The sequence below is a fragment of the Mercurialis annua genome, linkage group LG7 (genome assembly GCF_937616625.2).
Source record: "Mercurialis annua linkage group LG7, ddMerAnnu1.2, whole genome shotgun sequence".
NCBI classification, from domain to species: domain Eukaryota; kingdom Viridiplantae; phylum Streptophyta; class Magnoliopsida; order Malpighiales; family Euphorbiaceae; genus Mercurialis; species Mercurialis annua.
In genome coordinates, this window is record NC_065576.1 from 4,976,016 (window position 1) to 5,000,792 (window position 24,777).

The window sequence follows — 24,777 nt, forward strand, 5'->3', positions numbered from 1 at the left end:
ATTGCCAAGTTTCAAAGTTTATATTGTAATTGCAAATTACATCAAAGTTGGTATATGAATTTGCATTTAGCCCTACATTTAATGAAAATAAACTAAGTATAACTGAATTATAAAACAATACTTACACCATGTTTGGTTCATGGAATATGCCGGAATAGAATAACTATTCCATATTGAATAGTTATTCCTCACTTTGGTTCATGAAATGGTAACTCCATGGAATTTCTATTCCATGATTTTGTAGAATAACTACTCCTCTCAAAAAGTAAAGAATAGCTATTTTATTCCTCATTGAATAGGTATTTCATTCCATGATATTTCATTCCATGAACCAAACATGGCCTTAGAGTTTATTAATTTAAAAGTAACAACAACTTGTTTAATAAAATATAATACAAACAACATCTTATTAAATATTTAAATTAGCGTGAATTTATATTTATATTCTCAAGTTTAAAATAATATTGAAGCTCTTTCAAAAAATTGGAACTTAAAATTTCAAATAATTTTATATTTTGTATATTTGTATATGACTATCATGTATTATATACATAAAACAATATTTTAAAAAGATCTTTTACATATTATAAATTATATTTTAAATGTAAAATTTGAATTGTTGATAAGAAGACATTGTTTTAGAACAAAATAAAATATACTTTTACAATTAGAGATATAAACTTTGATCTGGAAAAAAAAAAACAAGAGCTTCAAAGTCTAAATTTAAAAGAAAAGTAATATGAAAAAAATAAAAGTAAATTTTACTTTAAAATTGAAACAATATATAATATAAAGTCGCATAAATAAGTTATTCATACTCAAGTCAATTGAATAAACTAAATCATGTAAGTGAATGAATTAAAAAGTTCAATGAATTATTTAACTATCTTATCCTTTGGTTCATTGGTTGTTTTATTTAGACAAACTAGCCCTATTTAGTAGACTAAACGGAGCTTTTAATTTTTTGTTCCTCTATTTTGTTACAGAGGAAGGAGTAGAAGTATAGGTCGAGCTAAAACTGAATATTTATATTATATGAAATTTATGTAAATTATGTACGATTCAAGAATTACTTGGAGATATAAATAGCTAACACAGATTAAATTCAGTACCGAAGGTAAAAATTTCAAGTAAAATCTAAAAGACAAAATGATAACCAGTTAATAGTTTACAACAATACGTGCAGAAATCTTATTCTCGATGATATTTAACAATACAAGCACAAGTGACCTTACGGTCCAACCACCACAATCAACATATCATAATCCTAAATTACCAACCTAATCAAACATATAAAGTAAGCACAACTTACCCATAAACAAAAATCAAACAACACACAAAAAAAATCAGGTAGCAATATCATGATGGATGTGTTTAAGAAGCACCGGAACTACAACATCCGGTGAGCTCAGTTGCGGCAAGTGACCGTCCGTCGACATGACCTCTACGATAGACTGACCACCGAGGTGTCGATGCAAATATTCGGACGCTACGACGGGGACAGCCAAATCTTTAATGCTTTGAACAATATGACATGGGACTGTGACCATGTGTAAGATTGATCTCATGTCACTTTGGAATATGGTTTGAGCCACACTTAGAGCTATGTCTGGTCTCATGTTGAACAGGGTTCGGCTAAATTCTTGGACCGCCACGGATTCCATGTCGCCACCAACGGCTAACGGTGCGAACCCTGAGCACCATGCTTTGTAATTGTCTTGCATTGCTTCGAATAATTGAGTTAGCTCCTCTTGCTCAAATCCTCCATAATAATTCACTTCATTCAAATACCTTGACAAAAAAAATAAGCCAATTAAAATAAATAAAAAAAATGTTTATTTGAATAATTGATGAATGTCGTACTAGCTATCAATATTAAAAACTATAATGTATATCTAGCTTTTGGTTTTTGAATATATATTTGTTAAAATAATAATCAACTTCCCTAGAGACAAAGAGGTTGATTGATATGCAGCCCACATATGCAAAGATCCAGCTATATTATAAAGCCGTAATAATTAGGGACGATGACAAAAGTACCTAAAATTTTAAAAATATTTACAAAAGTATCTGTCAACTTTTTTTATTTACAAAAATACGACTGATTTAAAATTAATTACAAAAGTATCAAAAAATGAAAATTAATTACAAAAGTACGATTTGTATAATGTCGGTATAATTATGGTATAATTTTGGAATATTAAAACTATAAATCAGATAATTTTAAAAATAATATTTGGTTTATTATTGGTATAATTTCAGTATATTTTTGGTATATTGATTATAAATTTTTATATATATTTTCTAGTTGATAACATGTATTTTTTTTATGTGTATTTTTCACTATAGTTGGTAATGAACTAGAAAATTTGTATACTCTTGATATACTGATGGTATAATTTTGGTATATTATTAATTTAATTTTCAGTATACGATTTGATGTAATTTTGGTAAATTTTTATTTAATATTAATAAAATCTCAGTATGTATAATGTTGGTATAATTTTGGTACAATGTTGATATAATGTTAGTTTATTAGTATACTAACATTATACCCACAGTATACACCGTATGTTTGATATTATTTTTTATTTTTTTGTACTTTTGTAAATATTATTAATATTTTTGTAAATGAAAAAAATCAACATATACTTTTGTAATTATTTTCATTTTTTTTGGTAAATGGTGTAATTTCCTCTAATAATTAAACAATTATATCCAGTGTCAACTAGTTAGAATATGTAAAAGAATAAATTAATTATAAGATTAAGAAATGAAAGCATAGGAATTCTAAAATTAAGATTAATTTCTATGAATAATATTCATCTTAAAAAATATTGGCTCTTCCATAGTATATTTTTGTTCTTTCGTACCACCCACTTGTTAGTTTAGATTTTCACACTAGGGATGTAATTGAATTGGAATACTCGCGAATTATTCAAGATCGAATTAAAAACAAATTCGAATCAACTAAAAAATTCAAATTGAGTTCATGCTACTCGAGTTTCATCTCGAGTCGAGCTCATCAATTTAGAATACATTAAATATAATATTAATTTTATGATAATTAGTTTTATTTTTATTGAACTCGATCGGCTCAATCTCGAATAGCTCGGATATTATTTGAATTCGAGAATTTAAATTCATCAAACTCGAACTTGAATAACAGACAGCTCAAGATCGAGCTTAGCCTCATTCAGACCCGGCTCCCCGTTTTCACCCCAAATTCATGCATCCATGATCCCTTAACAAACTTTTATATTTATTCACAGAAGTAACAATTAGCTTAAGAATAATCATAGAACTTCATGGTTGTACTATATTATTCGTCCAATAAACCGATAAATATTTTCTAACGTTCGAATATTAAGTGGTAAAAAATAATTAAAAAAATTCTATAAATTTTTATTGGCTCGTTGCGTTGTGCAAAAATGAGGCAATAATAAACTCAGTTTCCCAAAAATATGTATATTTATAAGGCCTAATGTCTTAAAAAACCCCGACCTTTTAGCCCCTTTTCAATCATACCCTGACGTTATAAATTTGTCAATTTTACCCTATTTTGCATTTTTGTGTTTCAATTGTACCCTGAAAAATTAAATTAACGTCTTTTGCGTTTGGAAATTTGTTTAAAACATTCGACATGTCTCGCATATATTAATTGTATATTTTTAAAATTTATTTAAATTTAGTTAAATTAATTAAGAATTTAAATTAGTGTTAATTTGATTATGGTTTTTAGTTAGTTTTTTAAAAAAAAGGACTTATTTGTACTTTTTTGAATAAAAAAGAATTTAATTTCATGTTTAGACTTAATTAATTGAATGATTTCATCATTTAAGTAAAAAAATTAACAAAAATTTAAATATTGGGGTACAATTGAAAACAGAAAATTCAAAAGTGGGTAAAATTGACAAATTTTCAACGTCGGGGTAGAATTGAAAAAAAGTTTAAAGGTGAGGGGTTTTTGAGTGATTAGACCTATTTATAAACCAATGTTTCAAAAACATGATGACGACTCTGGACTCAACCGATTCGACCGCAAACCGACAATCAAAATAATTTAATCTTTTTAATTTTTAAACCATAAAAAAAAAAAGCCAAAAGGAATTTACCTTGGAGAAGCAGAGATCATGATAAGCTTAGAGAACAAATCCGGGCGAGTAATGGAAGCAACCGCCCCAATCATAGCCGAAACCGAATGACCAACAAAAACACACGACGCCACTCCAAATTCTTCTAAAATCGCAAGCAAATCATAAGCATAGCCTTCAAGACTAGCGTACCTTTCAAAATCAAAATACTCAGGATTTGTAGTTCCAGCTCCCATATTATCATACAAAATCACCTTAAAATCGTCCACTACATGAGGCACCAGGTGCTTCCAAACTGACTGATCGGTGCCGAATCCGTGAGCTAGAACTAAAATTCGCTCTCCTTTTCCTATCACTTTTACGTTGTGTGCATCTTCTACAATACCCATGATTTTTATTTTTTTTTTGGATTTTTTTAGATTTTTTTGAAGTGGGTTTGATGGTTTATGAAACTGTAGACTTTTTGTATTTTTTTGGGGTGTTTTTGTAGTTGGGGAAATGCCGACTATGAAAAATGTAGACCTCATATTATATGTTGATTTTATTTTAAATGATAAGATTTGTTGGGTTTTGTTTGTATATGTTTGGTGTATTGTCTTGTTTCATTATTGTATGTTAATCTAACGGTTGTTGAATGTAGGATCAACATTTGGAAGTGAATTATTACAAAAATACTACTAGTACATGGAATATTTTTGGAAAAAAAAAAGTCACTGCGGTGCCTAAATTTGTTTGTTAGGATCGGTTAGCTCGTATTTAGCAATTTTAATTAAATAGGGGTAACATTTTTTAGTTTTCGGTCAGCCAATCTTCAACGGACAGCTCGTGAGCGTATTTATTTTACATAATTTCAAAGTTAATTGACATAAAACTACAAAATATTATTCATAATAGTTTAAAATTATTGAATTTGAATTAATTGATTTTAACGCATAAATTCAAGAACTGCAGCGATCCTTTGCACGAATATTTTTAGTTAGTACAAATGTATAAGTTCCTCGATAAAATAATAAGCGAAATTGTAGCATATTATTTTAGTTGATATTATATAATTGACTTTATCTATTGACGTGGTTGATAAAATTTATATGAATATTTTTTGTCTCATAAACGTCATGCTAGTTAAAAAACATATATAATTTACATTTTTTTTCTATTTGAATATATGCTTTTATTGTAATAAAAATATTAATGTCAAGGGTTTTTTCCTTTTTGAAACAATACTAATGTTAGAGTCTTATATAGTTGTAATAAAATTAACAATTTGTTTGCGTGGAAAATTTCCAGACACGCGAATCTTTGAATTTATAATGGGTTCTGTATGGAAGTATGTTTTAGACCGAAATTTAGTCAGAAAAGTGTGTTGTTTGGTTAAAGACACTTAACCACGTGATCTAATAGTAATAATCTGGGAGCTATGAACTCAGGCGAGATTAATACTGAAAACTACTCCTAAATTAACTAACCGCGGAGGTTGGGGATAGAAAAGCACAGGGCTTTGAAGTTGTATTTGTTTGATTGATTTGAGTTGTCGAGAATACAAACCTAAAGCTAGCTATTTATAGGGAACAAACCCTAAATAGAAAACCTAGTCTAATGAGATACAATCTCTTATTTAGATAAATACTAAGCTAAATAACAAAGATAATGACTAAAAATAAGATAATGACTAAAAAAGATAACTATTAAGTTAAGATAGGAACAAAATGATAGTTGATGGCTTTTGGACTCAAAAAACCCGAATTAGCCCATATGAGCTCTTTTTGGGCCAGTGCAAACAATGCCCCCCACGTCTTTTTAGCTGAATGTCAAGTAAGGTGAGAAGACGTATTTTTATCGCGTGTCTTTTTAGTCTCTCATTTGTCCAACGATTTAATCGGTCATTGTTGAGACCGAATAAAAAAATAAAGTTTGATGCCCAATCTTTGCCGATATAATTAATCGGCCAAGTCTATGAATAAGTAATTGGCCGATCCATTAAAATATTAATGCCAAAACTGCTCCTTTTCTTGATATATCGATTTTAATAGCCCACTACTCTCATCCAAAGAATTGCCATATCACCTGCTATATACTCACTTCCATTCATTTAATCTCAACTTTCACCTGATTGGGCGAGCTTTAATACCAATATTTGGTTAACACCTTGTCCATTATTTCAATCCCATGCAACTTGATTAGTTATTTACGGAGTAAGTGAGACTCCTGAAACAACCAACTATTTTAATCGGCCACAAAAAAAAAAAAACTTTAAGGGCCGATCCAAACCATTATGCTCATTTTGCTATTTGGTCGACTATTTATTGAAGACCTATTTTTAACCGACCACTTAACACAACATCAACCAATTAGTAATATTGTGATCGGCTTACCTTCAATTTGGACGATCTGCTTTTTTCTTTGTGGTTGTTTCAAATAGATTGTCCAAAATTTAAAGTGAACTTTTTTATTATAAATCGGCTTATTCTGATCATTCATATATTGAATTCTTAGCCGAAAGCATAGTAGAAAATAAGTTGTACCTTGACTGAAAATTTCATTCCATTTTCCAAGAATCATTGACCGCGACGAATACCTTGGTAAATTCTTAACAATCAATTTGGCATGACTCGTCAAGGCGAATGGTGATCGGCCTTGTCTCTCGGCGTTTTCATCCTCAACAATATCGGCTTGTACAAAAACCGATTGCATTTGATCTCTTAAGAGGGAAAGAGATTGCCCATGCCCCCCAGTATCCTTGACTCGCCTAGCAATATCAGCCTTGATATTATCAAGGTCAATACTGATATTAGAATCATCATTGATGCAAGCCTCTTCTCTCTCAATATCGCTAACATTAAGATCGGCGTCGATATCATCATCGGTGTAGATTTCATCAACACTATCGATCTCCTTAGTAGAGATTAAAGAAAACTCGGTAATCTCGTACTCAAAAACTGGCTCTTTGATTTGTTCGCCTCCTAACACTTTGGCAAGATTATTTATAGCCGAAGTTAATTTATTAAAATCGGCCCTAATCTCCCTTTGGATAGCAGCACGTTCGGCTCTCATATTCTCTACGATCGCCGATAGTTGACTCGAATAATAAGACATGATTTGATCAAAACTATGATCGCACCACAGCTTGCAAAGAGTCTGAATTTGACACTTTTCTTCTTAAATGCAGTCCTTGTGTCAACCATAACACGTCCCCAGTGGAGTCGCCAAAAGATGTTTGCGTGGAAAATTTCCAGACACGCGAATCTTTGAATTTATAATGGGTTCTGTATGGAAGTATGCTTTAGACCGAAATTTAGTCAGAAAAGTGTGTTGTTTGGTTAAAGACACTTAACCACGTGATCTAATAGTAATAATCTGGGAGCTATGAACTCAGGCGAGATTAATACTGAAAACTACTCCTAAATTAACCAACCGCGGAGGTTGGGGATAGAAAAGCACAGGGCTTTGAAGTTGTATTTGTTTGATTGATTTGAGTTGTCGAGAATACAAACCTAAAACTAGCTATTTATAGGGAACAAACCCTAAATAGAAAACCTAGTCTAATGAGATACAATCTTTTATTTAGATAAATACTAAGCTAAATAACAAAGATAATGACTAAAAATAAGATAATGACTAAAAAAGCTAACTATTAAGTTAAGATAGGAACAAAAGGATAGTTGATGGCTTTCGGGTTCAAAAAACCCGAATTAGCCCATATGAGCTCTTTTTGGGCCAGTGCAAACACAATTTAATAAAAAATGAAATATCAATTCATTGATTGGGTCATAATTCTTTATAAAATAAATTCGTCAAATGCCTGTTGATTTCATGATTCATCAATTGAGTGGATCCATCATAGCTCATTAAATTTATGTGATTTTTTATAATAGTTCTACAAATATTACTTATTTTTACTTTTTTTAGTATTTTACTTTAATCTAAATACTAATTTTTAAATGTAAGATTGACTTTCATTCTTTTTATTTATTTTTATTACTTGAAAGTTGAAAGTACCAGTTAAAACACTCCATAGCAAATTATTTATTTTCAAGTTTATCAGTTAAGAGTTTACTTGTTCTGAATTTTTCATCTCCTTTTAAAAGAAGACCATATTTAAATATACTCACTAGTCATTAGTCATTACTATTAGTAATTCAAGAATCAATCTATGATTTTTTTTATAAATTAATATAGTGATTATTAATATGTTTAATCTATACTTATTTATTTATAAAATTTAATTACATTATAAAATAAATATTCTGATACTAACAAATCCCCAACCTATAATGTGACCCATGTTCCTTTTTTTCTATATTTTGTGAGCCAGATAATAGAATTCGAATGCGATTATACACACACACACTCAATTAATAAAACTGTCAGTTTACCTGTTAAAAGATTTATTAAAAGAAGTACAATACTATAAAAAAATCAAAGATTACCTGTTAAGGAGTGTAAGTTCTTTTAAAATCAAATTTATATGACTCAATTATTTCTTCCATCCCAACCAAATTGTTTACTATTTTGAAATGTTATTGGATTTTTTTTTATAAAATGTAAAATACCAAAAGTAATTTTTTTATTTTATTCCTTATTATTAATAATTAATGAATAGTCTTTTAATATTAGTTTTTAATTTATAGAATTATAAAAATATTAATTTATAATTAATAATATTTTTTAAAAAGTGTATCTAAAATTAAATGGACATCTTAATTCTTAAAATCAAGATAATATAATAGAGAGATTTTTAGGTAGACTCAGTCTACCATGCCATTCGTGAACTAGCCTATCATATTATGACACGTCATTAAAATAGTGGCACTATCGTAATTTTGTTTATTACTTTTTTACACTTTTGAATACTATTATTACGATAATGTCATTATTTTAATGACATGTCATAATATGATAGATTTAGTTTATGGATGACGTGTTGGACTGAATCTATTTAAAAATTTCTCAAATACAGTCGACCCTCTGATAATTAATACACATGGTGGATCAAAAATTTATTAATTATTAGAATTATTAATTTATTGAATTTATATAAAAAAAATTATAAAAGATATTTTAAAACATCTACATTAATAAATCTAATATTAATATTATATTATAAAAAAAACTAACTAAATACACTTTACAATCACTCAAAAGAATAAAAAAATTATAATTTGATGGTATTTTAACTTCCACTTTATAAATTAAGGTTAGTATTGTCTCAAATAAATCATCAATTGTTATATATTTCTTTAAAAAAATCTCTCTAATAATTAATATTCATATAGAATATATTTTAAATTTTATTAATTATTAAATAATAGAATTATTAATTATCCGACGTGGAACGAAGTTGGTTCTCTCAATTTTCTATTAATTATTAGAATTATTAAGTTATAGAATATTAACTATTAGAGGGTCGACGGTAGAATAAACAAGAAGGACATTGCATAATTTAGCAGAAATAGATAAACTACAGAGTATGAGGTGATGGAGTATGAAATTTTGTTGGTTTACACTTGCCTTACGTAATTGCACGCTTGTACCAACATTACCCATTTTCTTTATAAAATAACATTGTATATTTATTACTGTTAAATTAGATATTTAATTCTATTTTAATAATATATTATCAATTTATATATAATTGAATGTTCAACTCAATAGTATCATATCATACAAATACTAAATGGCTAACTGTATTCATATAATGTTTTTTTAATTATAAGGACATGTTATCGTGAGAAATAATCTTCACACTTGAGAAAATGTCAAATACAAATATCAAAAAATAAATTTATTACATCGAACCAACGAAATACAAACCTCATCTATAATACAGAAAGTTATATTAAAAACATTTACATTTATCAAAGTCGAATATAAAATTTAATAAATGAATTCATAAAAATAATAAATAAAATTTAAATAGTATGCGGTCCATGGTACATGGACAAAGAATCCCCTAAACCTGACACGAGGACTCAATATAAGGGCAAAAATGAACCAAGTCTATAAACCAGCACATGTTTGACACGTAATAATATTATGAACAAATCTAAAACAAATCGGATCAAATCAAAATCTAAAAGCAAATTTTGATGGGTCCTGAAAAATAATAATTTCAAATATATTAAAACAAAAATATCACTATTGATCTCAGCTTTCCCCAATCACTGTTTGCACCAAACATTTATCAGCACCACCATACCACACCCCAACCGAAGCAAAAATTATACCAAATAGGGTTTCAACTTTGAGCTATCCATAACTAAAAAAAAAGTAAAGAATTTCCTCTATTACATTTCAGCCATGATCTATATATGTAGTAAAGTACAAAAAGAAATCACCAGCACATCTCGAGCATTTCTCGCCATCATACGAAAATATCAAGCAGCCAAACCATACACGCAGCAAAAGATAGCTAAAATTTTAATTGGACAAATCCCCGGATGCTATCGTTTCATTTACTTCCTCAATCTCCGAAGCAGCTGAAGATGGGCTGCTACTTGGGAGATTAACGGTATTATTGACCACTTCAGAATTTCCGACAGCTTTTAAAGCACCCAAATTGAGAGAAGCAGAAACATCTTCTGATTGTTTTGGCTGATTCAGGGCATGACAGTGTGGACAGTAGTAAGTAATATACGGAAAGTCCTCCTTTCTGGCAAGCCCTGTGAAGAATAAAAACAAGCCACAACATTCACAATGCAGATACTAACAACTGCCTCATAGATATGAAACTATGTAAGCTAGATTTCAGAATATAATTCTGCAAGTTGTAGGTTCCTATATAAAAAGTAAATTCCATCGTAATACATTATCTAATACTCCCTCCGTGCCAAATTGATAGAAAATTTTGGACAAACACATGTATTAAGATATTTAGATTAACTATGCCTACTATTTACTTTATAAAAGGGTATATAGCAAATGGTCGTTGAAGAAATAACTGACCGTCAATAACTTGGGACAAAAAAAGTGGAAATAGTGTCTATCAATTTTGGGGCGCAAGAAGTATATATAAAAAGAAAGTGAAACCAACTCACCATTGTGCATATGGCAGTTGCCACAAATTAAAGCATAAGATTGCGTAGGATCCTCGCCCACAAGTAATGCTGCTAATCGAGCAATCCAACCCCCGTCTTGCATAGCAGAAGCCTGTGGATTGTGATGCTCAACAATGAGCTGATTATGCTCAGAAGTTTGGAGGCCTTCACTTTGTAGCAATTCTTCACTCGAATTATGTACTGGTGAATTCCCTGCACTATTGGATTTACTGTGCATTTTCTTTCTATTTCGAAGACCCCTTGCTTGTGCAATCTCAACGTCGTTACTCTTTCCTGTTGGAATACTATGCTTTGGTTCATCTCCCAAAACAACTTTCAAGCCAGAATCTGCACCCAACTTGGACGCAAGGACAGTTGCAGCAGCTGCCTTTGCAGCTGGATCAGGATCATATCTCTGCATAAACCAGAGTTCAAACCATGCCAAACTCAGTATTTCACAATCATTGTTCTGTACCTTTATTAAACATGGCCCACAACACACAGCAAGCACCATGCTTTTCTAATATTTGTTTGCATTAATCCTCCTTTGCGGAAAGCAAATTCAAGATATCTCCTTCAATCATTACATTTACAAAACAAAAGATAGTCCAATCTATGCTTGTTGTGACTGTTACCTGAATGAGTTGCTGAGTAGAGTAGTAATTTGTTCTCTCTTTAAGTTCGTCAATCTTGGCTTGTCGTTCAGCACGAAGCCTCTCTAGAGTTTTTAGGTCTTTGCGATCACCTACATGACCAAGTAGCTCGAGAATTATAAATATACAAAGATTCTACGTGGTACAAATCCCCAGAACGCCAGTATGATCAAATCTTGTCATTTCAAACTGTGCTCAACCAATCAAGACGGACACAGGTAGAAAATAAAATCTTAGAGCTGAGCCTCGCACAGCCTTTTCAAGTAAATAAAATCACTGCCCATCGTTTTTATTTCAGTTCACAATACTTGTTGTACTAGTACGCAGGCCAAGCATATCTAGCTTCAAAAGCTATTTCACAATTTCAAGCTAAGATATAATTGTTTGATCAAATACTGTAGGCTCATTACCCTGCATTTAAACTTTTGAGGACCAGACACATCACACAAACTAGAACTGATATTTGCAGATAATGAGGAAAACAAAGCTGTAATTGAATAAAAAATCAAGAAAATAAAATTATTTTGCATCACTTACACATCTTTGTGAAGCTTACAAATGCTGAATAAGCAATAGATGATAAAGCAGGCAGAAGAAATATTGGCAAAACTCGAAAAGCCCTCATTTTCCAATCTAAATCCATTGATCTTGTTGTCATAATGGCATAACCTATAGCAATTACCTGAATATAAGGAACATTAAACTAAAATGTGAAGACCGTGAGAAATGATTGTGAAGAACCATAATATCACCATGAGCAAGACATGGCATCAGAAAAAAGTGGATCACCCCAAAAAGCTATTAGACCTTGTTTTGTAGAGGTTAAAGTTTATTATAAACAAATCAACATGAGATAGCTAACATATTTCTATATGGCATATATTTTAAATCTCTTGAAATCTGATGATGGGAAGACACATTTTTTGACTTGTAGATTTCTAGAAGGTGGCTGAAAGCTGTTTGATTAAAGAAGTATCCTATGAGTTTATTGCAAATGCAGTGTCTGAAAAGTGAAAACTAAAACTAAGTTAACTTGTGTAAAGTGAAACGAGACAGAATATGAAGAACACTAAACATGAAGCACATAATAAAATAAATTAAAAGGGACTACTAGATTCCATGTGCAATAGCATCAGTATCTGTAAATAATAAAAGAAACAGATCAACCAAAAACAAGGTACAGAAGCAAAACAAGTTTGGTGAACTGAAATGAGGACAAGGAAAAAACAAAACTAGAAACTGCTGTACTTATGCATGCATTAGATGATGAACTACCTCAAAAATGACACAGAAGATAATAAGATGTCTAGTCATCTTCCTCCAAGTAAGGGCTCTCTTTTTCATCCTAGTTAAAATAGCAGATTCCTCCTTAGAAATGTATTGCAGCCTCTTCTCAAAATCGTCACCGTTGTGTCTAAAAATGCCATTCCATATTCGGGACATAAGACCCTTGCGCTTCTTTTTAGCCTCAACACTTGGCTGCTGCTGCCCCTCTTTCTTTTCATTCTCTGCAATTAGACCTTTATCCTCCATATTCTATTATTCTTCTTCAACTTCCACTACTGCTGAAGTTAGAGAAAAAAAAGAATAGAATATAGTTATAAGCTGTAAATATGTATGTGTGCACAAATCTAGATTTTCAAATTGCAAACACATGATAGAACAATTTTAAAATGCATGGATGGATGTAAATCTGATCATCGTGCTAAATAGGGGCAGGCACAGTTCGAGAGAGCCGGGAATTTGACAAATCTCCATAGCCGAACAAAAAATCAGGGATCTCTAGAGCCATACCAAAATTCGGTTCAAATCAGTTCGGAGATTTTAGATTTTGGTATGGTTCGGTATGAAGATTTGGTTCCAATTATTCAGTACATTTCGGCATGGAAATCACCAGAACCACATATATTAACTTACACCTAATAAAAAAAAAGATAAATTATGTAAACATGCAATGGAAGTATTATTCAACTGCATAATTAGATCGTCTTCCCTATATTCCTCAATCACTTCAATATGTTCAGCAACACATCGGACATACACAACATTTGATAAAGTTCAAGTTTCACACCTTAGAAGAAATTGTCAGCGGTTCAAATGTTTTGGCCTCACCAGGAATGTCTGGCAGATTTATTACACATTTTTCATCTCCTTGTTCCGATTCTTCTGCGATCAACTTTTCTAACCCCACTTCTAGAGAGAAAAGGAAACTGCATTAAAATAATATAAAAAAACGGGATAAGAAAGAAACAATGAATACAATATTGAATATACATGGTAACTTAACACCAAAATTGCATTCCCTCTACAAAATTACATTTAAACTTCTAATGGTTTTCAAGAACTCCTTCCAACCTAATGGTTTAATTAGCAAAATCCCTTCACAAGAGTTACGGCACTCTTATATTCAATACTGCAACAGTTTTCCATCAGTGTGCTTTATGTTAAATCAAATGGGATACGTCATAATACAACTTAAGCAAAAGCCTCTTAGCTTCTTTCGTCCGAGCTTATTTATTAAGTCCATCAATAAGCACGTCGTAAGTAACAGCATCAAGTAGAAACCCTTTCTGTATCATTTCGTCGTGCAAATGAAAAGCCATTTCCAGATCTCCCTCTTTACAATAAGCATAAATCAAAGGCGTGTACATAAATTCATCAGGCGGGAGCCTCATTATCAACATCTCTTGGAAGAGATCACAAGCCTAATTTCCAGACTTGCACAGACTAATAATTAGTGAAGTAAACCTAATTTCCATTGATCTCAACAAACCTAAAGCTTCATCTAGATCTTTTCATATTCTCCAAAGCACTCAGTACACGCAATGAATTTGTTTTGGTACTTTATTCCATTTTAATTAAGCAAATACAAAGCATAAATCATTAATTAATTCATAACAACTAAAGATCAGATCTAAAAATTGATAGAACAATTAAAATATGATTCTTACCGGATCAACCCACGGGCTGCAGCAACGGCAGTATGCGGAGAGGACACGGCCCTGGTGGCGGCAGCAGGCGGAAAGGACAGGACACTGGCGGCGGCAGCGGGCGGAATGACTTGAAAGAGAACCGCTTTGATTGTGTTTTGTTCCGGTGGAATGGTTGAAAATGTGAATCAGTATTTTATTTCTTTCCTTTGATTAAAAAGTACATACCCAAAACTATAGTTTTAGGCTTTTAGCCAACTATTAAATTTTTTTGAGGAAGCCAACTATTAAATTTATTTAGTCAAAATTGTGCAATTTTATATTGAAACAATTATAAAAGTAAAAAATAGTATACTGAAGTAAAAATAAATATTATTAAATTTATAATATTTATTTTTTGAAAAATTATATAATTTTGACTAGAATTAAATAATATGTAAAAAATACAATTTAGAAATTATAATTTTATATACACGTAAGTTGATATATTATTAGAAATATTAATTAATTAATTTGTAAAGTATAGTATTAATAATGTGATAAATAGGAAAAGTAATTTTACATTTACTTATAATAATATTCATTTAGCCTTTTAAATTCTTTAAAAGTGTGTTTGGATATATGTATTTAATATTTTGAATTTATATTTGAATTTCAAATTTTATATAGAGTAAATTACTTTAAGACCCCTCACGTTTGTCATAATTCACATTTTGGTATCTCTTGATTGAAAATCAAATGATTTGGTACTTCAGTTTTGATTTTGTAAACTATAAGGCTCTTCTGTTAAATATAGGTACCAAATCGTTAACGAAATGAAACGTGAGGTACCAAATCGTTTGTAAATCATTTGAAAATAAAGTACCAAACCGTTAAAATAATTAAAAGTGAGGTACCAAATCATTTATAAAATTAAAATTGAGGTACCAAATTGTTTGAAAGTAAATATCGAATTATTAATGGAACGAACAGAATGGCCTTATAGTTTAAAAAATTAAAATTGGAGTACCAAATCGTTTGATTTTCAAATAAGGGGTACTAAATTGTGAATTATGACAAACGTGAGGGGTCTTAGAGTAATTTGTTCTTTTATATTTTAAAATCTATATATTAAAAATTCATTAGTTTCAAATATCTTTGGGGTCTATCTACAAATAATTTGTTTTTTTAACAACGTATGTTACTTGTTTTTAATATAAACCGTTGATTTAAACTATTTAATCTACACCGTTAAAAAGTAAATCAAAAAATGACTTAATACCTATTAAACTTGTAATTAAAATAACTCCCTAATCACTATAAACATCTTCAACGTGCTTTATTCATTTTATCTCATACTTTGCATAAAGCAGACTTTGCACAAAACTTTAGTCAATTAAAAGAGTTTCTTGCATTCATAGATAGACAAGGGGAAGCGAGATGTCGGTTCTAAATCACTCATTCATCTTTTCTCTTCCAACAAAAAATCAGCAGTAAATTCTTATTGCATGGTGAAATAATCTTAAAAAATGACAATAGTTCAATTTGATTTCAGGTATATTTTGTTGATTTTTTGTTTGTTATTTTGTTTCTTAATAAGTAAAAACAGATTGCTGGTCATTCTTACATGTCACTTGCAATCAAATTGGCTGATTTTAGCTGTTTATATTTTGTTTATGCTATTTTACTCCAGGTAACTGTCATGCTCGACGAGTATATTTGTTATCTCGAGTAGTAATATTACTGGGGAAGTTCTCACTCGAGGTAACTATTATGCTCATCGAGTATGTTGGTTTCCTCGAGTAGGAACATATCTGTCGAAGTTCCTACTTGAGGAAGGGTTAACTACTCGTCGATTAGCTAAGAGCATCTCCATTGCATGTTGTATTTTTTATGCTATTTTTAGCATAAAATAAGATAAAATGCTACATATAGCACATATTATTAAAATTTGCTCCATTGCAAAATGCTAAACTAAATGCTAAATTTATAGTTTTATAAGTGATTATCATTATTGATGGCAAATCTGTAAATAATTTAGATATAATAAAATTTAGCATATGCTAAACTTTCTAACAAATTTGGCACAAAGTTTAGCATATGCTAAATTTAGCACATGAAATAGAAGTGCAATGGAGATGTGCTTTTTATACTAAATGCTAAATTATAGCATTGTGAGGTATTTTAGCACTAGAGTGGAGATGCTCTAACCATCCCTCGAGTAGGAATTTCGAGAGATATGTTCTTACTCGAAGTAAGCAATATACTCGAAATTTGTTGAATTAATTAAAAATATTTTTATTACACAGAACAATGAGTGATTAGGAAGTCAATAAATCAAATTCTAAAACAGATACGGAGTATAAGACATCATATAAAGTACACACATTTTGAACTAAACAGGTCACACGAGAGTTAAATGCACAACCGCAATAGATGTTGAAATTACTGTTATTGCAAGTAACAATGGCAATGTGCAAGGTGATATTCTATTTACGGATGAAATTATACAAACAAATATTTAACAGTCTAATTATATTCATGTATCATGATTATATCGTCTAATATTAATTTTTAAATAGTAGTATTTCATCCTCGTGCTATATTTATATATTATTCTCTTTTTTTAATAGGTTCAAGATTCATCATCTCAAGCATTTGGAGATACATAAGGATATTTTTTGTTTTCGTCCGTTAGAAAATGCAAGAATAGAGAAACTTCACAAGAAGCTATTGTCTTAGTTTAATTGCTATATTTCAATAGTTTATGCTAGTTTTTGTTTTAAATTACAGGCATAAATCGCTTCAAATCATTTTTTTTTTTTGTGTTTTACATTATATAGATGGTCTATTGTAAATTTATCTTGCTTTGGTATGAGGTCTAATTGATCAATGGTGTGCATTTTGTGGCACATGGTTCAATTTTTTCGAGTGGTAAAAATTACTTTCAAACTCAAAAATCCAAAATTTCTATAAGCAAAAACATCCCAACAAATTAACATTAGCTACGTAGGATCATATCAACGAAGTCTGAGAAGCAATTAAATGGTGTTAAATTAGGAGACATGACTGTTCATTTTTTCAGACGTTAGGAACATAAGTGAATTTTTTTAAACATTGAGGATTCACTTGATCCTTTATTCAAATCTTAACGGTATAAATAATTCTTTTTTCTTCGCCGCGTAAAATCAGACTATAAAATCTTAAAAACAATGAAACAGTGTCAAATTGGGGCGCCTTTGATTATCATTTTTTCAAATGTCTAGTATGAATCTTTTCAAACATTGAGTGCTTTTAATTTAACCCCAAATTTTAGGGGTATTATTGACCCTTTTCCTTAAATTTTATAAATGGATTTGATTTGGGACACCGGCTCGGCTTAAAAGACTGGTTTGTACGTCATTTGGACTATAATCCATATGCGCTGAACTTTGACACGTATAACTAACTACACCTACGAAGTAGACACGTGTTCTTACATTCGGCAAATTTGTAGACATGGAGCCATATACAGTAAGCTTGCAGCTACCATTAATTAGCTAAGCAGATCAAGAAATGGAGAAAGAAAAACAAGAACGGAAAATGGAAAACCAGCAAAAAAATAAAGATCACGGCAAGAAAGAGAGCACAGTTGAAGGTCTGCCGATGAAGGAAAGCCCTTACATGCAATACAAAGATTTAGAAGATTACAAGAAAAAAGGGTACGGAACTGAAGGTCATCTTCCACCCCAGCCCGGCCGCGGCGCCGGAGCCACCGATGCTCCTACTCTTTCCGGTGGCTCCGTGCCGAGAGAAGCTGACGTTTCTGCCATTGATGCTGTAGCTAATAATCCTACTCCCTAGGTTTGAAAGGAATTTTGTTTGCTTATGTATTGCATCTTCTTCAATAAGACTAGTAGTGATTAATTTGTTTATCCTTTTTTAATTAATAAAGGTTAATTAAGCTTTCTATATTATGTGATTTTTTTAATTTTAATTGCATTCATCCGTGTTCTACATTAGCACAATTACTCACATTAAATAACTCACATTCATGGGATGTTTGGTTCTAAGGTGGGTAATAAGTTGGGGATGAGATGAGATAAATTATTTATTTGACTATATTAACTTTTTTTAGTAGTATAATATTAATTTTTACTATAAGTTATTATTTTAAATTTATGAACTAATTTGATGTATTATTAATTAAGATTAGAATTTATTTGTATAAATATAATAATTTTATAACCTTTTTACTAAGTTTAACCTTAATATAGTTTCAAAAAAAAGTTTTAACATTAATATTAATGTAAAAGTTAAATTTTATTAAAAATTATTATTATTATTATTTTGATTTATAGACTTTATTGCCTTCCATTAGTTTCCAAATACATAGGTCTTCCGTCTTCGATCAGTTATCCTATTTGTGAATAAAATTCATTTATATTAGGTTTCTTTTAAAGGTAGCAATAAAAGAGCGGATCACTTCAAATCCAAAATTTCCTCATTCCCAATAATAATTATATGTTTAACTTTTTATGTTTTGATGTCACATCATGTTAATTCTGTAACTAGATCAATATTATATTTTCTTTTAATATTAATATACTATTTTAATTTAGTAAAACACTATGAGTTATCAAATAAAATATTAAATTATATAAATACTAATTTTAATTGAATTTCAATTATAATGAAATTACTCGACTTGCTCGCCCTAGTAGAGTTGATCTCAATCTCATTATGGGAACTTGAAACCCAACGAATTACAGAAATCTACTGCTGTTAGGGTTAAATAACAAAAGCTATATATATAAACCTCTCATAATACACCAGTCCATTAATACACTGAGAAATTTGAGTCTTCAAATTTGAGTATGGCGAAGCAAGAAGAAGAATGGGGTTCGATTATAGATCCTCATAAAATTGTGATCAAGAAATTTATTGCGAGAGGTACTTACGGAATGGTTTATGAAGGTTTGTATAATGTGAAACAAGTTGCCGTCAAATTAGTTGATTGGGGCGATGAAACTCGTCTGCCTCTACCGCATATCGCTTCGCTTAGAACTGCAGTCAAACAGGAGGCTTCCGTTTGGTATCACCTTGATCATCCCAATGTCTCTAAGGTACAATTCTTGATCATTAGGGTTTACTTTAGTTGATTCTTTGATAATGTTGGAGTTCATATTTTTAGACTATATATTATAATTTTATTAAATTTATTTTGCATGGGAATGTAACGATTGTCGTATTTTTGTGCAGTTGATCGGCGCGGTAACGGATATATCAGAAGAAGAACTGAAGGGTCGGTGCAGTCATAGTGGGATGCCGATGAAGATGTGTTGTTTCGTTACGGATTATTATCCAGGCGGTACTCTGAAATCCTATCTCTGGAAGAGGAAAAGAAGGCTGCCTTTCAAGAAATTTATGCAATTTGCTCTACAACTTGCAAGAGGGTATGTTTAATTTATCCGAAATTTTCGATCTTTTTATTGTAACATTCAATAAATTCTTGAAGACTAATTTAAATTTGTTGAATTTCAAGAGCCGGGTACTGATTGACTCGGCTGCTTCGTGCAGGTTAAGCTATCTGCATTCCAAGAATATTGTGCACAGAGATGTGAAGACGGATAATGTGTTGCTCGACAAGAATCGGACTCTGAAGATAACAGATTTCGGAGTTTCGAGGATTCAAGCTTTAAATCCTAATGAAATGACCGGAGGCCTCGGAACTTTTGGTTACATGGCTCCAGAGGTGTTCTGTAATAAGCCGTATGACAAGAAATCGGATGTTTACAGCTTCGGAATCTGCTTATGGGAGATTTATTGCTGTTCTCCCGCGTATGGGAGTATCACCTTCTCTAAGTTTACTGCTGTCGTTTATGAGAATTTAAGGCCGGAAATTCCCAGAAATTGTCCTGTTTCTCTGGTAAACCTGATGAGAAGATGTTGGGAAACCGATCCATGGAGAAGACCGGACATGGAGGAAGTGGTGTCGATATTGGAGGCGATTCATAGTACCGAAGTTGTTGGACAGAAGCAGCCTAAGGGTTGCTTCTGCTGGAATTTATGATCAATGTTCATTTACATTGTAATAGCAGTAGTTAGTTTATATACGAGACATTAATAGGACTCAGAAATTAACAAACTCTGCTAATTTATACTTGTATATATCATGTCTGAATATATTTTGTCTTTTTTAAGTTTCATTAGTACCAAAATTTGCCTGTTCTTCTCAAAAGCCAAATATTGTAATCAAGAGAGAAAAGACAAACTAGATCTGCATGAACGGGGTAGCACTTGTTAAGCATCGAATTGAAAATTTTCAATTTACAGAATTAAAATAAAAAATTAGTAGTAAAAATTTGGAACTACTCAAACTTTCAGAGCGAAAATGTAAAAAAAAATTGGAACTACTCAAACTTTCACAGATAAAGGTGACATTGCAGAAAAACATTTTTTAAATCTCATCCAAAGCACTTTGAAAATTACATGGTCAATACATGTGATTATGAAACATTCTTTCAATATGTGATAGGTGGCGTGATTATTTACAGCAATTATTTAATGGTGGGTATATTAATTAATGATCACGTCACGTGTCACGTATTGAACTAATGATGTATAATTTGGTGGACTTAATTCACTTAAAATATTATAGTCAGTGGCGGTCCATGGAGGACTATTTTTTGAATCTATAATTTGCTTAAAGTGAAGAATATTGTTTCACAAATAGTCCTTTATTTCATTAAATGTCTCTTTGATATACTTAAAATCAAACAATTCACATTTAATTTTTTTAAAAAATAAATTTTATGCTTAGGCTTCTAACAGAGTTCATGCAAACTGTTGCTGCAAATACACAAGTCATGTTGCTTCGTTGCTATCGTGAAGGCCACTTCTCCGCTGCTCCAACATTGCTGCTATAAATTCCAGCTCATCAACAGCCAATTGCAGCTCATATACAGCTGGTTACAGCTCATCAACACACACAGTGTGTGTGCATAATTAGCTAGAAACGGTTATTGTATTTTCTCTATAAATAGAGATTTAGTTTTGTAATTAGTTTTAAGTTTTGTAATCTACAAACTTCAATCAATATAGTTGCTCTGTGTTTATTTTCTGATATGGTATCAAAGCGGGTCCGAGCCCGGGAGATGGCGTTGCCACCGGTGTTGCCGCCGCGTTTCAGATTAAGTGTTTCTTCTCCGGTTAACTGAACTGGATGTCCAGTCCCAGCAGTTTCGTGATTTCAGATTTATTGGTTTCAGCTTCTTCTCCGTTGTACCGAACTGGATGTCCAGTCCCAGCGGTCCGGATTGAATTTCAGTTTACGAGCATCGCTATCAGTGACTCAATGTTCGATTTCAGATTTCAGCTCAACGCAATATGTTGTTCATCACTATCGGTGGATTTAAGGTTCAATATCAGTTTCTGTTTATCACATTCGGTAAATGAGAAGTTTGATTCATATTTCAGTAGAATATTACCTTCATTGTTCGGTGATTTCAAGTTCAACTTCGATTTCACCTCTGGTTCCTTTCAATCAAATTCAGGTTTCAATTTCAGATTCTCTTTCGTTCAAATTCTGATATTATTTTGTTCTCTGTCAAACATGATTTTGATGAGAGAATAGTAACCGTTTCTTGTTCATCATTGCTGCTCATTTCTTCCTGATTGTTGAGTAGATTCAATTCTTATCAATTGAGTTTCGTATCTCTGATTTTTTGATTTTTCGTTTCTCACAAATATCATTTTCAGTCAATTCCTTATCTCTTGTTATCATTTGAGTTTTAATCTCAATATGATTTTGAGTTTCAAGGTTTGTTTAGTCTGAGCTATTCAATTTGGTGAAAACAAATAGATTTCAGTTTAGCTCATTAACCGTTCGGTAAAATTCCTCAATGAGATTTCAGCTATGGTTGCTGGTGTTTTTTTTTTTAGCTAGCATATGTGCTAGAATTATCTTGGGTGCTGATAGTCATGCCACAGAAGTTTTGTTGCTCTTGACTTGAATTCTTTGGTTTGGGATTTTCCTTCAAATACTTAAAGCTCTACTGCTAGCGGATTAGTTATATGTCATGTATTGAAAATTGCTCAAACTTGTGGAGTTCTGCCATCATTCCATTGTTGTTAATAGTTGGTGTTTTGAGCTTTGTTGTTGAAATGGATGGATATCCATAGCTATTAGTGCAAAGTGGTTGCCTTCAAAGGTGTGTAATCCTATTATTGTTTTGAGCTTTGGAAGAAAATGAGATCAAGACATTCAGGTTGAATGAATTGATTGGATGCATTATTGCTTCTCTGCATATTAATGATGAGAAATATATGGAAATGGGACATTAATATGGTCATTTGGAAAAGGATTTGAAAAGGTGGAGAGGGAGTTCCAGAATGAAAAAGGCACACTGAACATGCAAATTGTTGCTGCAACATGGTCTCTTATCAAGCTAGACATCTTAGATATCTATGTCTAGCTTGAGGGGGGGTAACAGAGTTCATGCAAACTGTTGCTGCAAATACACAAGTCATGTTGCTTCGTTGCTATCGTGAAGGCCACTTCTCCGCTGCTCCAACATTGCTGCTATAAATTCCAGCTCATCAACAGCCAATTACAGCTCATATACAGCTGGTTACAGCTCATCAACACACACAGTGTGTGTGCATAATTAGCTAGAAACGGTTATTGTATTTTCTCTATAAATAGAGATTTAGTTTTGTAATTAGTTTTAAGTTTTGTAATCTACAAACTTCAATCAATATAGTTGCTCTGTGTTTATTTTTTGATAGCTTCAGAAATAAAAGAACTATCATTATGAGCTTGAGCAAACTACATAGAAGCACAGTATCGTTGCTCTTTAAGGCTTGGTTTGTCACCTATTTCTCAGGCATTTTCAGCCCACAAACATCAATAGCTCTTATATTGTTTAATAAAATATAATTTTTTTCTTTACCTAAATGCCAAAATCATACAGAAAAATCGCCATTTCCGGATAAAAAGTAACATATGAAGAAAGACATGCTCTTGTTTCATTAAAAAGTGGGTAAGATTTCTTCCTTTTTTTTCTAAATTATGTCTTTTTGTGCTCTGTAAAAACTCTATCCTCCTAAAATTTTATTTTTATACCTACCATCAATGAAAAAGATTAAATTTTTTTATTAATGGTAGCCAATTTTATTTTAGTTTCATTATCTATTTATTGCTTGATATTTTATTATTTTTATTAAAATAAAAATTAAATTAATTCTACCTTTTGATTATGAATTTTAATATTGAAAACTATATCAAAAAAATTCAACCATAATTATTTGTTAAAGACGTATTTAATTTTTATAAGAATTTTATATTTTAATTAAATATTAAGAGTTTTTGTCTTATCTTTTTTAAAGACAATTTGTTTTATTATTTTTTATGAAAAGTAAAAAAATTGTATAATTTAACAATTATGTAATTTAATTTTTAAATTTTGTTAAGCTGACGTTTGGATTGAGAGATTTTGGAGGTACAAAATTCCCGAATTTTACACAATCGATGAATTTCATGAAAATCCATTATTTGGTGTTAAAATGTATAGTATCAATAGATTGCGGCGATCTCTCGTATCTCTTTTCAAATCTAATATTTCACCTAGAAGGTGAAAAGTTGAAATCCATGGATAATAGATTCAATTATATCACATTATAAATTTATGAATTCAATCTAAATGGTGGAATGTATAAATTCATTGATTTTATATTTTATAAATTTAACAAAATTTATGGATTTTAAGAATTCTCAATCCAAATGGTACTTAAGAGTGTGTTTGGATACATGGATTTGAATTTGGAATTTGGATTTTAAATTTTACATTTCAAATCCTACATTTCAAATCCATGAATTTCAAATTGATTGTTTGGATAAATAAAAAAATTTGAAGTTTCAATATATGTAATACTTAACTAATAATTAATTTTCTATTTTCTATTTTTTTTAAAAAAATTAATATTTTTTTAAATAATAATTCAAAAAATATATCTTTTTTACATCGAACCAAACCAATAGAATTAAAATTTTGAAAATAATATCTTTTTCAAAAAATCTTGAACCGGTTAATTTTTTTAGTTTGGT

At 30.7% G+C, this 24,777-nt stretch overlaps 4 protein-coding genes across 13 annotated transcripts; 2 read left to right on the forward strand and 2 right to left on the reverse strand.

Annotated features, from left to right (window-relative positions):
- Positions 1-1,167: 1,167 nt before the first annotated feature.
- LOC126656465 (probable esterase D14L) lies at positions 1,168-4,599 on the reverse strand. The gene is made up of 2 exons (XM_050351041.2): positions 4,116-4,599; positions 1,168-1,791 (listed from the first exon to the last, which is right to left on the reverse strand). The coding sequence occupies exons 1-2, from the start codon at positions 4,481-4,483 to the stop codon at positions 1,347-1,349; spliced, it is 813 nt and encodes a 270-aa protein (XP_050206998.1). The 5' UTR covers positions 4,484-4,599; the 3' UTR covers positions 1,168-1,346.
- A 5,566-nt stretch (positions 4,600-10,165) lies between these two features.
- On the reverse strand, positions 10,166-14,953 carry LOC126655900 (uncharacterized protein At2g24330-like). 10 transcript variants are annotated; one of them, XM_050350264.2, is made up of 7 exons: positions 14,733-14,953; positions 13,894-13,971; positions 13,057-13,343; positions 12,319-12,463; positions 11,764-11,873; positions 11,129-11,543; positions 10,166-10,753 (listed from the first exon to the last, which is right to left on the reverse strand). In XM_050350264.2, exons 3-7 carry the CDS (start codon positions 13,312-13,314, stop codon positions 10,512-10,514), a joined length of 1,170 nt encoding a protein of 389 aa, XP_050206221.1. In that variant the 5' UTR covers positions 13,315-13,343; positions 13,894-13,971; positions 14,733-14,953; the 3' UTR covers positions 10,166-10,511. The 10 variants fall into 10 exon arrangements, with proteins under 10 accessions (XP_050206221.1, XP_050206220.1, XP_050206216.1 ...); XM_050350263.2 differs by having other exon boundaries at positions 13,057-13,346; XM_050350259.2 differs by having other exon boundaries at positions 13,894-13,974.
- Positions 14,954-18,151: 3,198 nt separating this feature from the next.
- On the forward strand, positions 18,152-18,643 carry LOC126656565 (uncharacterized). The gene has a single exon (XM_050351159.2). The coding sequence runs from the start codon at positions 18,246-18,248 to the stop codon at positions 18,531-18,533; it is 288 nt and encodes a 95-aa protein (XP_050207116.1). The 5' UTR covers positions 18,152-18,245; the 3' UTR covers positions 18,534-18,643.
- Positions 18,644-19,437: 794 nt separating this feature from the next.
- LOC126656495 (serine/threonine-protein kinase STY13-like) lies at positions 19,438-20,872 on the forward strand. Its single transcript, XM_050351074.2, has 3 exons — positions 19,438-19,795; positions 19,932-20,125; positions 20,250-20,872. The coding sequence occupies exons 1-3, from the start codon at positions 19,547-19,549 to the stop codon at positions 20,740-20,742; spliced, it is 936 nt and encodes a 311-aa protein (XP_050207031.1). The 5' UTR covers positions 19,438-19,546; the 3' UTR covers positions 20,743-20,872.
- The last annotated feature ends 3,905 nt before the right edge of the window (positions 20,873-24,777 follow it).

Coding starts and splice junctions, on each gene's coding strand:
- LOC126655900 (XM_050350264.2), bottom strand. CDS start 13,314: ATGGAGGATAAAGGTCTAATTGCAGAGAATGAAAAGAAAGAGGGGCAG. Junction 11,874..12,318: donor TGTAAGCTTCACAAAGATGT/GTAAGTGATGCA, acceptor TTGGTCATGTAG/GTGATCGCAAAGACCTAAAA. Junction 11,544..11,763: donor CTACTCAGCAACTCATTCAG/GTAACAGTCACA, acceptor TGGTTTATGCAG/AGATATGATCCTGATCCAGC.
- LOC126656495 (XM_050351074.2), top strand. CDS start 19,547: ATGGCGAAGCAAGAAGAAGAATGGGGTTCGATTATAGATCCTCATAAA. Junction 19,796..19,931: donor ATCATCCCAATGTCTCTAAG/GTACAATTCTTG, acceptor ATTTTTGTGCAG/TTGATCGGCGCGGTAACGGA. Junction 20,126..20,249: donor GCTCTACAACTTGCAAGAGG/GTATGTTTAATT, acceptor TGCTTCGTGCAG/GTTAAGCTATCTGCATTCCA.
- LOC126656465 (XM_050351041.2), bottom strand. CDS start 4,483: ATGGGTATTGTAGAAGATGCACACAACGTAAAAGTGATAGGAAAAGGA. Junction 1,792..4,115: donor ATGATCTCTGCTTCTCCAAG/GTAAATTCCTTT, acceptor TTTTTTGTCAAG/GTATTTGAATGAAGTGAATT.
- LOC126656565 (XM_050351159.2), top strand. CDS start 18,246: ATGGAGAAAGAAAAACAAGAACGGAAAATGGAAAACCAGCAAAAAAAT.